The sequence below is a fragment of the Natator depressus genome, chromosome 21, assembly GCF_965152275.1.
Source record: "Natator depressus isolate rNatDep1 chromosome 21, rNatDep2.hap1, whole genome shotgun sequence".
Classification (NCBI taxonomy): domain Eukaryota; kingdom Metazoa; phylum Chordata; order Testudines; family Cheloniidae; genus Natator; species Natator depressus.
The window spans coordinates 6,569,066-6,581,250 of record NC_134254.1 but is presented as its reverse complement, the minus strand read 5'-3'; the positions used below and the strand labels follow the sequence as shown (position 1 = coordinate 6,581,250).

The following is a 12,185-nucleotide window of genomic DNA, read 5'->3' as shown; positions in this document are numbered from 1 at the left end:
CACATGGGGATGGAGGGTCCAAGCCTGAGTCAAGCTGGACCCAGGGTTCAAGCCCCATGGCTTTGCAGTGTAGACACAACCTCCCTGGATGCATGCTCTGGGAGTCTGCCCAAAGTATCCCACAATCCCATAGGCTAGACTTTCTTTGGCTTCTGCACAGTCAAGTTTGGTGGACAGTCAAGCGTTCCAACACTGCACCACAAACAAAGGGCTAGAGCAACCACATGTTGGTAGGGTGTGAGGAAGTCTGGTCTATGAGTGGTTGAATTTGGGCCCACATAATATACTGTAGATGCTGGAGCCCCAGGTTGGGGCCCAGGGTTCAACAGTTCCTAACCTGGGGTTCCAAATGAGCACAGATGCTCAGTCCCTAGGTTAACAAACCCACAGTTTGCTAACTCAAGTTCTGCTAGTTCTGGCTTGTGTTGCAGTATAGACACCCCGTGTTTCCATAAGGGTGACTCATGGCGGGTGGGATATAACTGATCCGGGAATATCCTCTTAGCTGGGAATGACCTCTGCAGCAGCAGGATCTCAGAATCCAGGACAGCTCTGCCATCAATTCATGGCAGCAAGAGCAGGGCCAGATCAGTGGAAAGGTCATTCTTGGCTTCTTCCCTTTGAAAAAGGGGCAAAGCAGAAAAATGACCCTACAGAGGAGAAGAACCCAGGACATGCTACAGGGTCACCTCTCGAGCCTGCTCCAGCTTACTCTCCTGTCGGAGGGAACAACTGCACCCAATCGGCATCAAGGCTATTCCTGAGTGGAGGGGAATAGGCATCAAGGGGACCCAATGTGGGTGGAGAAGACAGAGAATGTGAGGAACAAGAGATTTGAAATGGAGGAAGCATCTCATGAGGTGGGGAGGGAGGGGGCAGGCACAGCCATGTGGGATGAATAAGGACAAGGAAGGGATGGCAAGGCTAGGCACCAGCGGGGTTTATGCAGCGGAAGGGTCTCCTGCACACCCTTCAAAGGGCAGGGTATATGTGCCTTTTCACACCATCAGTGAACGTGGCCCGAAGAGAGGGCAGCACATCCAATTATTCAGCCATGCAACAGGGCAGCCGGGACAGGATCTCGTCCAAGGGCTTCGTGCATCTCCTACATGGAAAGGACTTCACAGCAGTAACCTGGGACAGGGTGTCCCGTTAACATGCCTCAGGCAGGGGGACAAAGGATAAGTGCTTCCAGCCCCTGCAGGGTACAGAGGACACCAGACCCCGCACATCCCACTGGGGATTATTATACTTGAATACAGGGTAATGTTCAGGCTAATGAGGTCTGAGCAGTGCCATAAAAACACAGCCCTTGAGCCTTGTTAAATCAACTCTGCCTACTGCCTTGAACCAGGCCATTTTATAAGGCCACTGCAAATAGGTTTCAGGCACTTGAGGTGCACAGAGCGGCCAGCCAGTACAGCAGGGTGGTCTGGGGTGCACTAACACCGCGTGGTCACTTAGTGTGGTGCTCCCAGAGCAATGGGATTACTAGCCCTGGACAGAGCCAGGCTCTGCCCATGCACCTCCAGCACCCCTGTGCCATGCAGGACTGCTTCCACACAGCTCTGCCAATGCACCCACGTCCTGACCGACAATACCCCATTCCAACCCTGGATGTCTTCCCCCTGCTCTGCCAATGCAGCTCCCTCCCGCCTGTCCCCCGAATATTCCAGTCCACAGCAGCCACCAGTCAGAGAGGGGATTTACATTTCCGAAGCAAGGTGAAGCCTGCCAGAGCAAGGCAGGGTTTAAGCTGGTCTCTCCACGAATGAGAGGAGGAGCACTCTCCCTCCGGGATGCAACTGCCTCCCTCCCTCGGGGGAATTGTACAGAAATTTAATCCTGTGATTGAAGGTAAACTCTTCTCCTTTCACCTCATTGATGCCCTCTGTGCAACACCGCTCTCAGACAAAGGCACCACGGGGCAAACTCTGATGGTGGGAGATAGAACAGCATGGTGCCCTTCCTAATACACCCGCGCTTAGTCCAACAACCTCTCCCCAGCCACGTGCCCCACAGAAACAGCATGAGAGACAGAAAGGAGGGGTGCACAACGTGCAGCCTGCCCTATTATATAGTGTCAATGCACGTGTACAAACAAGTTGGCTGTCTGCCACGTGCACACGTACCCCGTTTCACACCGAATACTTGGCCATGTCGCTTTTATCAAAGACGACTTTGGTTGCAAAGTAAATAGCCACCAACCCGAGGCCGGTGGCGAACACCATGTAGGCAGTCACCGACTGTGTAAACTGGACGATCGACCCCATGACAAGGGACGGGACCACCTGAGAAAGGAGGAAAGCGCTGTCTAAAATGGCCAGGTCCACGCAGATCCCTCGACCGGGTGCTGCAGGGTCAGAGTCTCCCACCCTCATCATGAGCGAGACCTCGCAGGGGGAGCCGACGCACATGGCCGAGCTGGCAGCTGGAGGAGAGGAGAAGAGGCCCCCAGCATGGCCATTCTGGTAGGTCGGCTTCTGGCTGGAGAGGGGGCCTTTGGGGAAGCCTGATTTCTTATCCAGCTGAGCAGCATCTTCCTCTTCTTTGCTTTTGTACTTATGCAAAAATACCTGAGAGACAAAATAAAGAGAGAGGGAAAGTGAGAAACTGCAGGGGGGGGTGAAGCCCTAAAGAGCCAGAGAGCGGACCAGGAGAGTGGTGCCATTAGCTAGAGCAGGGCAGAGCTGGAGCGATACACCCCTCGGCGTGGCAAAACTTCCCCTGGCTTCAAATTGTTCCAGTCCTGTGAAAATCCTCAGGCCAGGTTTGGCTAAAGGCTGGAGACATTTGCAGCAAGTCTGGGGCAAGTTTGATGGTTTCCAGCAGCAGGTAAGATTGGCAGGAACTTCTTTGTTAGGCTTCAGATTCAAGGTGACACTGACCTGCTGCGGTAACTTGGCTCCAAGCGGTACCTTTGTGTGTTCGCTTCACGCATCACCAACGCCAGGGAGCGTCTCAACCCAAAGCCAAACAAGGCTCTGCCATTTGGGGCAGTTTCTCTCCGAGCCTTGAGAGTCGTCTGATCGCTGGACTCTCAGAGAAGCGGGTGGTGCAAACCCAATTCTCCTCTCGCACCAAACACAGCTCCATGAACTTCAATGGCCCAACTCCCAGCACATACTAGCGTGAGAGGAGAATCCCTCTAAATAGAAAGTGCTCCCTTACCTAGGGAGAATGGGCCAAAGCCCTCCCCACCCTCATGCCACTGCAGCCAGGCCAGGGATGAACTTGGTCCAATGCGGGAGTGATAGCATCGCCCAGGGCTACAGGAATCGTCTGGGGTGGGTGCAGTTTGTGCAGCTGATCTAAGGGACTCAATGCCCTCCTGCTGCAGGACACATGATATGCTCACAGCCAATACTTACTTTGGAAGCATGGGCACCGCCCACATGGACTGAAGGGCACGTGCTGGACTGTGGATTTGGCACTATTGTTTTTCAAAAGCAGAGTATCGAAGTTATAATCTCAAGACCGGCGCACAGGCAGGCAAACAGGCAATTGTGCGTTCAAAGGTGTATTGCTGCAAATAAGAGGTGAGTGGCTGCATAACTGAAGTGCTCAAATGGTCAAGCAATGGCCCTTACGGCTTGTCTACACATGCAGTTATTCAGGACTAGCTATTGTACTCCAAATTCACACTCTACCTTAGTCTGAATTAACTTTCCATCATAGGTCTTGTCTACACTACAAAATTAGGCTGACTTAAGTCACGTCAACCTACAGCCACGGCAGCAATTTGATCGGCTGTTGGTGTCCACACTGCCCTCCTTCTGCAGGTCCTCACCAGGAGCGGTTGTGCCGACTGAAATGGAGTCCCCCCGCCACAGGGCTGACTGCCAGAGCCGGAAACAAAAATGTGAAATCCTAGCAGCCGTGAAACTGACAAGAATGTCAATTTCACTGCTAGTAGGGTCCCTGCTGTGAAATTGAGCACCTGCCATGCTCCAGCTGTCAACCCTGGGGGCAGGGAGGGGGGAGTCCAGCTGTGAGCCGGACACCCAGCTAACAGCTCAGGCTGACAGTGCTGGGGCAGGGGGGGAGGCAGCTGTCAGCCCTGCACAGGGCAATGTAAGTAACATCATATCTACACAGACACTGTGTCACCTTCACTACATTGACCTAAGCGCTACACCTCTTGTGGAAGTGGAGTTCTTAGGTTGGTGTCGTGGGTGATGTACATGGGCAAGAGTAGCACTGTAGCGTGTATGCTGACAGAGTTAGGTCCATGTAAGCTGCCGGACATCAACCTTGCTCTGTAGGGCAGACCAGGCCTTAGATCACTTCTGTGACACTATCCAGTGTGAACTGTGACATCGCTCCGTACAATCTAAGGCTGCACAGGTTTCCTGTGCAACTGGGCAGCAGAGCGGCCTCTCAGGACAATCTGCCAAGGCCCCAATGCTAGGGAAATTCCACAGCTGGTTAGTTAAGCTCTTAGTGAGAATGAGGCAGGGAGTATCACTGCAAAGGCATCATTCTTCTGGGTAACCCAAGCAGCCTCTTCTGGCCAAGTTCCTTCCACTGCTACCTAGAATTTTACATTGACACCCAGCTAAGTTAAGGTCCTGCACTGGGACTCTGTTCCCAGCCCTGCTACAGACACCCCAGATGATCCTGGGCAAGCCATTTAGTCTCTCTGTGCCTCACGTCTCTAACTGTAGAATGAGGAGAATAATCCTGCCTTTCCTCTCACCCTTTGTCTGCCTGTCTATTTAGACTGTAGGCTCTTTGAGGCAGGGACTGTCCCTTTTTGAATGTATGTACAGCACCTAGCACCTTGGGGCCCTGATCTCAGCTGGCACCTCTGATTATTTGTATTACAGTAGCCCACAATGTTTATGTGCAGCAAGAGAAACTGCTGCAAAACTCATGCCTTGAAATTTCAAGACATCTGTGCTTAGACACATCCCATGAACTGTGGCGAGCCAAGGACATATTAATCCGTTCTCCGTGTGATGGGATAAAACCAGCCAGGAGAAAGAAGACTGTCTGGTTGAGAGAAGAGAATTTTATACCAGGAGTGCAAGGGTAGGAGCTGCACTGCCCAAAGGACCAACGATATCAGCTTTCCACTCACAAGGGAAGCGGGGGGCCACTGGAGAATTACACAAGCTTACTCCAGGGTGTGCAGGCATCTCTGCTGCATTGTGTCCAAGCCACACCACAGCAATCGGAAGCATCTAGTGCCTCTCCTGACACACCCAGACTCTGCTGTGGTATAGTGTCACTAGCTATTTTCCATTAACGTTCCCTGAAGCCATGGCCACAGCTCTGCAATGCACCCGTTTCAGATTCAAGCAAAGAACTGAAGCCAAATGAGACTGTTGGTCCCCAAGAACCTTTTGTTGAGAGTCAAACAGCTTTACATGGACTCTGACTAGCCACGAATCTTCCTAAGACAGTGTTTTGTAATAAAGTTGGTCACTTCACTGGTCTTATGAATCTAAGTCAAGCCACCTGAATCCCACATGCAATGGCTAGAGCTTCACGAAACTCTCAGTTTACACCTACCACACCAAGGTTAGAGGGATCCAGAAATTAAATGGTGCAAAACCCAGCACAGAAGAGAAGTTGGTTATAAACTGTGAGTGCCAAACTCCAGCAAACTCCTCAGAGCTCTAGATGCCTCATACTAGATGCAGGATGGTCCACAAAGCCTACTTGGATACCCTGAAGGCATGTGCCACAATTTCTTGCTCTTTCTGACTTGGTCTAGACCAGAATTTTAAAGGGGTACATGTTCTAACACACACATGCACACAAAGCCTCGTGCAGACTTAAAAACTAAGGGCATAGCTACACTACAGAACTACGTTGACTTAAGTTAGGTCAACCTACAGCCACTGCAGTAATTAAATCAGCTCTTCATATCCACTCTACCCTCCATCCTCACCAGGAGCACTTGCACTGACTTAAGTGAGCATTGTGGGGCATTGACAGCCAGAGCCCCATTGCCCCACACGGGGCTGACAGCTGGAGCCCTGTTGCAACTCAAGTTAGTTGAGTTGAAGAAATCCTAGGTTTTAACTCAACTAGCTAAGCATGTGTTAAATGCATTGTGCGTCGTCTATGATAGACATTCAAATGCATTAATTAGAACATCTTTTATCCTACTCTAGACAAGGCCTCTTTGGTCTCACTAGTACAGGTAGAATCGAGAGCATGCACGAAAAGAGACCAACTTACACAGTCCATGTGAGCAGCGTCAGATGGGGTTAGTCTTGCTGGCTTGCACTAATGTTCCACACAACGCTGGAGGGGCAGCTGTTATGCGGCACCCTTTCATTGACTCACTTCAGGAGGAGAGGGAGAAAAAGAGAGGAAAACAGAAAGCAGGAAAAAAGGAACGACAAAAGGCAACAAAGAAAAAGAATTAAACCAGTAAAAAAGAAAAACAAAAAGGAAGTGGATCCAAGAAGATGGATACATTTCTGCAGAAGGGTTTTTAGGGACTTATCTTTTTGGGGGTTCCATTGTAACCTGTTAGGAAGACAACGGAAGCAGGAAGGCGGGACCTCACAGCTAGTCACAGAGGTGGCTTTGTGAAGGTTAGCACCCGTCTCTTGGTCATGGATGGTGTTTCCCCATCAGCCCTTTGAGGAAACAGTTGGACCCCTCCCTTCACTAATCCCTGCTTGACAGGAAAATGCCCAGGTGGGTTTAATTTTTTGCTGGCTGGAGTAGATCCCAAGGCCAGGACTTTGGAAGAAACCAAAGTGGAACAGGCCCTCCAAATGCATCCCTAGTTTGACAGGCATCCTAGTGCACACTGGGACGGGCTGCCTGGAAGTGTTAGTTCTAGGCGAGCCCCGGGATGCCTGCAGTAAAAGCTCCTAGTTCTTTAACAACACAGCAAGGCACCTGCAATGGGGCCGAAAGATGCTGTCATGCCACAAATCACTGGTGCGTTTACAGTGTGAGAGCGGCTCCCAGGGCTGCGGAACAACAGCTGCATGGCCAACTATTGTGATTTTATCATGTCTCAACATTGGATGTTTTTCTTCAAGCCCCAGCTCTCAGTTTTCATTTCAGATGCCCTGGTGGTTACGGACAAAAGCTTGAAAGCGTGAACCCTAAAGGCTCAACAACCAGAATGCAAATAGAGAACCCACCATTTGTAATTTATTACTTACTGTCTCATGGGGCTTTTGGGGACCTGATTTGTGATTTTTGAGCTGGGGTTGGTGATGCTGCAAAGGTGATTGGGTGCAAGATGCGCAGGAGCCTCTTGGGACCCTGGACTGATTTCCAGCCAAGCATTCAGAATGCGGAGGAGATGAGGCGCTGCCTTTAGAAATACACACTCCTCATTCAACGCAATATGCACATCCATGTGCTGGTTGTGGCAAGTAGGGAGGGGTTAGGGAATTGGATCCCCCCCACCCAAAACCAGCACTGGGTTAGAGCCAGATTGTGTTTTTATTCAGATTCCCAAGATCAAGAGGGTTCAGGTGAGAGGCCCCATTTGTGTTGTGAGGCACATGTGACACCCTATGTGTGTGTGTGTGTGTGTTTCTTTCCAGCCACAGGCCAAGCTGAGCTGCACCCCCATGTTGTGATCACGTTGTGCGTCATCCCCCTTTCCCCCCAGAAGTGGCCCCCACCTGCTTGTCATGGTGGTACAGCGACGCCAGGGTGTACGGCAGGATCTGGAGCGCAGAGAAGGTGAAGCCCGTCAGGGCAGCCGAGACGGTAACGACGAGGATGCTCTGGGAGAAGCATATGACGAAGGGAACCAGGGGGAAGAATGCCACGCTGGCCAGGTAGACCGCCCGGGTCCCAAACTGCTTCACCAGCCGGTCCATGATTGTCGAGAAGAAGATGGAGATGACGCATTGGAGGAACAGGCCCAGGCTGCCCACGCGGACGCCTGAAAACAACAGACACACCGGTGGGGAAGGGGTGGTGGGCAGGCTCCCCCTGCTCCGCTTTCCGAAAGCCAAGCAACTATGGGGACTCTGTAGGATCCAAGCAGGGTCTTTCTGCACTACTCCATAGAGGTCAGCACCTTTCAACACAAGCTCTGGAGACTAGAGTCCCATCCTTGCTCGGAGCACAGGTACAGGATGGGCAGCAACCATGCGAGATTCCCCACCCTGCCAGTCTCCATAGTCCATTCACTCCTTTGATTCTCTGCCAAGATTACGCACAAAGGACCCCCAGACAGTGCTGGTGAGAACACCACCCATACATAGGGGAAGAACCGAGGGGAACATTTGCAGAGGCACAAAGGGGAGGTTGGGCAGCTGTGCCTTAGAAAGTCACTCCCCCACCTTCCCCTGACTTTCTCCCCAGAATCCATCTCTTGCCTGCTTGCTAACCAGGAAGTGCTATCCGACACCAAATCAGCAGCAAAACAAAAGGGAACAAAGAATGGTTTTAAGCTGGTGAGACACTCTAGAGTTTGGCATAGAGTGAGATATCCACAAGCTGCTCTGAAGCATCTGGCAGCCATCCTGCCCTTCCCCTTCGGAGAGGCATGTCGGACTATAGATAATTAGACCATTAACTCTTTGGGGCAGGGACTGTCGCCAACAGGATGTTTGTACAGTGCCTAGCACAATGGCCCTGACCTGGTGGAAGCCTCTGGGGCTACCATAGCAGAACTGTTAAACACCAATTAAGCTGATTCTTGAGCTAACAGAGACATTAATATGAATGGATTACAGCCTAACAAAGGAGGAAATGTACAAGGCAGCAATAAGGAAATCTAGAGGCCAAGGTATATAGAGGCCAAGGTATACAACTAATGCACGCAGGACAAAGAGGACGACGGCCTATGTGCTTAGATCTGAGAGGACCAGAAAACGAGAGGCTGTGAAGCTGAGCCAGAGGGCTCCAACGCTTCCAGAGAGCATGCACATGAAGAGAACCCAGGAAGAGAGCAGTGCTGGAATGAGTGAGTCAGCCAGGAGACAGGGGTCTGAACATCATTATTGCAGCTTGGCTCATCTCACCGCTACTTAACACTCCCAGGGCTTTGCACCACCAATCGCTAAGTGATTTACAAGAGGTAGGCAGGCGTCATGAGCTCCATTTTGCAGATGGGGGAAACTGAGGCACAGACTGGTGAGGTGACTTATCTGAGGTGACAGTGGATCAGTGGTAAAGCTGCAAATTGCTGGTTGAGTGTGCTAGCTGCTGGACTACCGTATCTCTTAAGAATTCAGGCACCAGGCCTGCGGCTCCACTGAATCAGGCTCTAGGCCCATATTTTATGTTTCAGAGGAAGAAGAAAGTCACCCTGTAATGTAGCCAAGCAACTGTGTAATGTTGTCTGACGAGTGGGAGGGAGAGAATTCCTTCCTGCCCCTCCACCCACCAAGATGATCAGCTTACATCCCTTGGAGCATGAGATTTTATGTCAAGGAAACTAACTCAGTTCTTCACACTGTTGTCAGGTGCTGGACACCGGTAAAAACTAGGGGTGGGTTTGGGGTTTGCAACACCGTGCAGAGAGAAGTTGACTTTTGGTTCTGCTGATCACCTACCCATGCCTCAGTTTTCCCCATCTGTAAAATGGAGAAGAGTTCCATTTACCCACCTTTCAGATTCTGGGATGAAATACCAACAATAATCATTAAAAACCTGGTAGATTCAGACAAGCGGTTCTGGTCTTGGCAGATTCTCACCCCAGCCTATGCAGCGAAGTCACATGTGGCCGAAGCAGAGCACCAAGTGCTGGCAGACAGATATAAATACACCTACCTCCCTGCCCACATCTCAGCTAGAGAGGATACCCAATTCAGACACGTTTATACTGCAACTGGGAGAGTGCCTCCCAGCCTGGCTAGGCAGGTTTGTGTTGGCAGAACTCACGCTAGTGTGCTAAAAATAGCTGTGTGTATGTTGTGGAACCAGCAGAGGTTCGGGATACGCACCTGAGCTCAGACCCAGGAGCAGGGAGAGCTGAACCCTAAAGGTAGAGCCCATCTTTGATCCCATCTCAGCGTTTCTACTCCCCTGCGTATGGAAGCAAATTCTGCCTCTGCAGCCTTGAAGGCACTTGGCTCATTCATTACCTTCATCATAGTGACGTCTGGCTTCTGTTCCCGGTTCGGCCCTGGGAACACCCTGGTACAGCCCTTCGCCAACAAAGTCAGTGTAGAACAGCATGAAAGTCATGAGGGCCATCCAGCTGCACAGCTCGGCCACGAAGAGCCGCCGGATCACCTTGGGGATGCGGCAGCAGAGGCCACGCAGCCGTGGGATCAATGTGCAGAGGTCCCTCAAGGCCTGGACCACATGCCTGGCTCGCAAGAGGCTTTTGGAAACCCGGCAAGAGCAGCCGCTGGGGGACGAGGGCTTGGGGGTAGAGTCCTTCAGTACAGGGCCTGCCAGAGCATCCACCTGCCCCACTGCTTCCTCTGTCACAAAGAGGGTGGCCAGGACGCAGCCCAGGAAGATGATGGTGAGGAGGCTGAAGAGACACTTCTCCTGCCCCCCCAGGTAAGGGGCCAGGAAGCTACTGGCCCAGTCGATGGCCGGAAGCAGATAGCCGATGCAGCCACCCAGGCTGATCATGAAGGCGTACATGGAGAAAGCCTGCCGGCAGTTGTCAGGCTCCTGGAAGAGGTCCGAGAGCAAGGCCTCTAGGGGAGTGAAGCAGACCTGGCCGCAGAAGTCCAGCAAGCCAACGCCCAGGATGAGGAAAGCAATCTCCAGGGGGTGGGCACTGAGGGCGAAGAAGCCTGCCAGGCGACCGGCATGGGGGATGATGAAGAGGCTCAGCAGGACTCCCAGGCACAAGACCCAGATGAAGGGCCGCCGCCGGCCGTAGCTGCTGCGCCAGTGGTCGCTGGCGGAGCCAATCAGCGGTACAAAGACAAGGCCCAGGACAGGCCCGATCCCTGGAATGGAGACAGAGACGTGGCTTTAGGGGCAGTGTCCTAGTGCTGCAGGCGATCCCTGTGCCCAGCAATAAGAAGAGCTAGGGCCAAGGCTTTCACAAGCGACAAGTGATTGCGGGTGCCCATCTGAGACACCTTAAGGGGGCCTGTCTGTCCAAGTACTGAGCACCCGCCCTCCGACAATCAGGCCCCTTTAAGCGGTCTCAAGTGGGACATCCATAGTCACTTGTGAAAACCTTGGCCTTAGCTCAGCCCAAGAAACCAGACCCCACCATCACCTGCCCCCTCACCACTTTGAACTTTAAGGCTTCTAGGCAACTTGGTAAGCGCACACTAGAACAGCCCTCCCCCATGCGTGACAGAGCACTTGATCGACACTAAGCCCTCAGCCCCTCAGGGAAGTATCCCTGTCTTAGAGAAGGGGAAACTGAGGCAAAGACATACCAAAGCCACACAGGCAATTCAGTGGCAGAAGCCAGGAAAAGAACCCAGGAGGCCTGGCTCCCAGTCCCTGGCTCTAAGCCAACAGGCTGCACATTCTCCCTGGAACAGAGTTGTCTCAGCTGATCAGAGCGTGGGGATACAAATGTTCATGCCCCGATTCCCCATTGCCCTCTGAACCCACCGAAGGGTTGAGCATCTCAGTTGAAGAAAGGAAGAAGCCACCTACCCAAAACCATGGTCATGAACTTCTCCTCCACACCCACTTCCAGCAAGAGCGGTGGCACGTAGGTGATCCCAGCAGCCAGGCAGACCTCCAGGCCGAAGGTCAGGGAGTTGACCAGCAGGAGCTGGGCTTTGCGGTTGTGGAAGAGCATGCTGACCCACGCTTTCTGAGCCATGCTGCCCTCACTCCACTTAATATTAGAGGGCTGTGTCAACCAGACAGCAGCCTTCCTGGGGCTCCCAGACAGACAGACACCAAGGTCCAAAGTCTCCTTTCACAGTCCAATGGGGAGACACTGGCTGCCATTTTTATCAGCAGTGAACATCTTGTCCCTTCTTCCTCCTTAGGTTGCAAGATGCAGTCACTACAATGCAGAGTCCAGGCACCAGTAGACAGGCTTCATATTCCAGGTCTCTCCCCCAGCTTCACATTCTGTACTATGGAGAAAAGAAGAGAGCACATTAGAAATCAGAGATCCACACCAGAGGGGGTTCCTTCTTTAGGGGACCAAAGCAAGAAACAGTTCTCCATTCCACTGAAGTCAACAGCACCACCCGTCTGGAGTGGGACACAAAGCTCCAGTCACAAGGAGGGCATTGGACAGCGTTCCCCAACACAAAATCACTCCCACTAGCCTTTGCAAATAGCATCAATATCGGCAA

At 52.1% G+C, this 12,185-nt stretch overlaps 1 protein-coding gene across 1 annotated transcript; it reads right to left on the bottom strand.

Moving 5' to 3' along the window:
* Window positions 1-860: 860 nt before the first annotated feature.
* SLC45A3 (solute carrier family 45 member 3) lies at window positions 861-11,869 on the bottom strand. The gene is made up of 4 exons (XM_074936264.1): window positions 11,527-11,869; window positions 10,029-10,856; window positions 7,611-7,876; window positions 861-2,576 (listed from the first exon to the last, which is right to left on the bottom strand). The coding sequence occupies exons 1-4, from the start codon at window positions 11,696-11,698 to the stop codon at window positions 2,139-2,141; spliced, it is 1,704 nt and encodes a 567-aa protein (XP_074792365.1). The 5' UTR covers window positions 11,699-11,869; the 3' UTR covers window positions 861-2,138.
* Window positions 11,870-12,185: the final 316 nt, after the last annotated feature.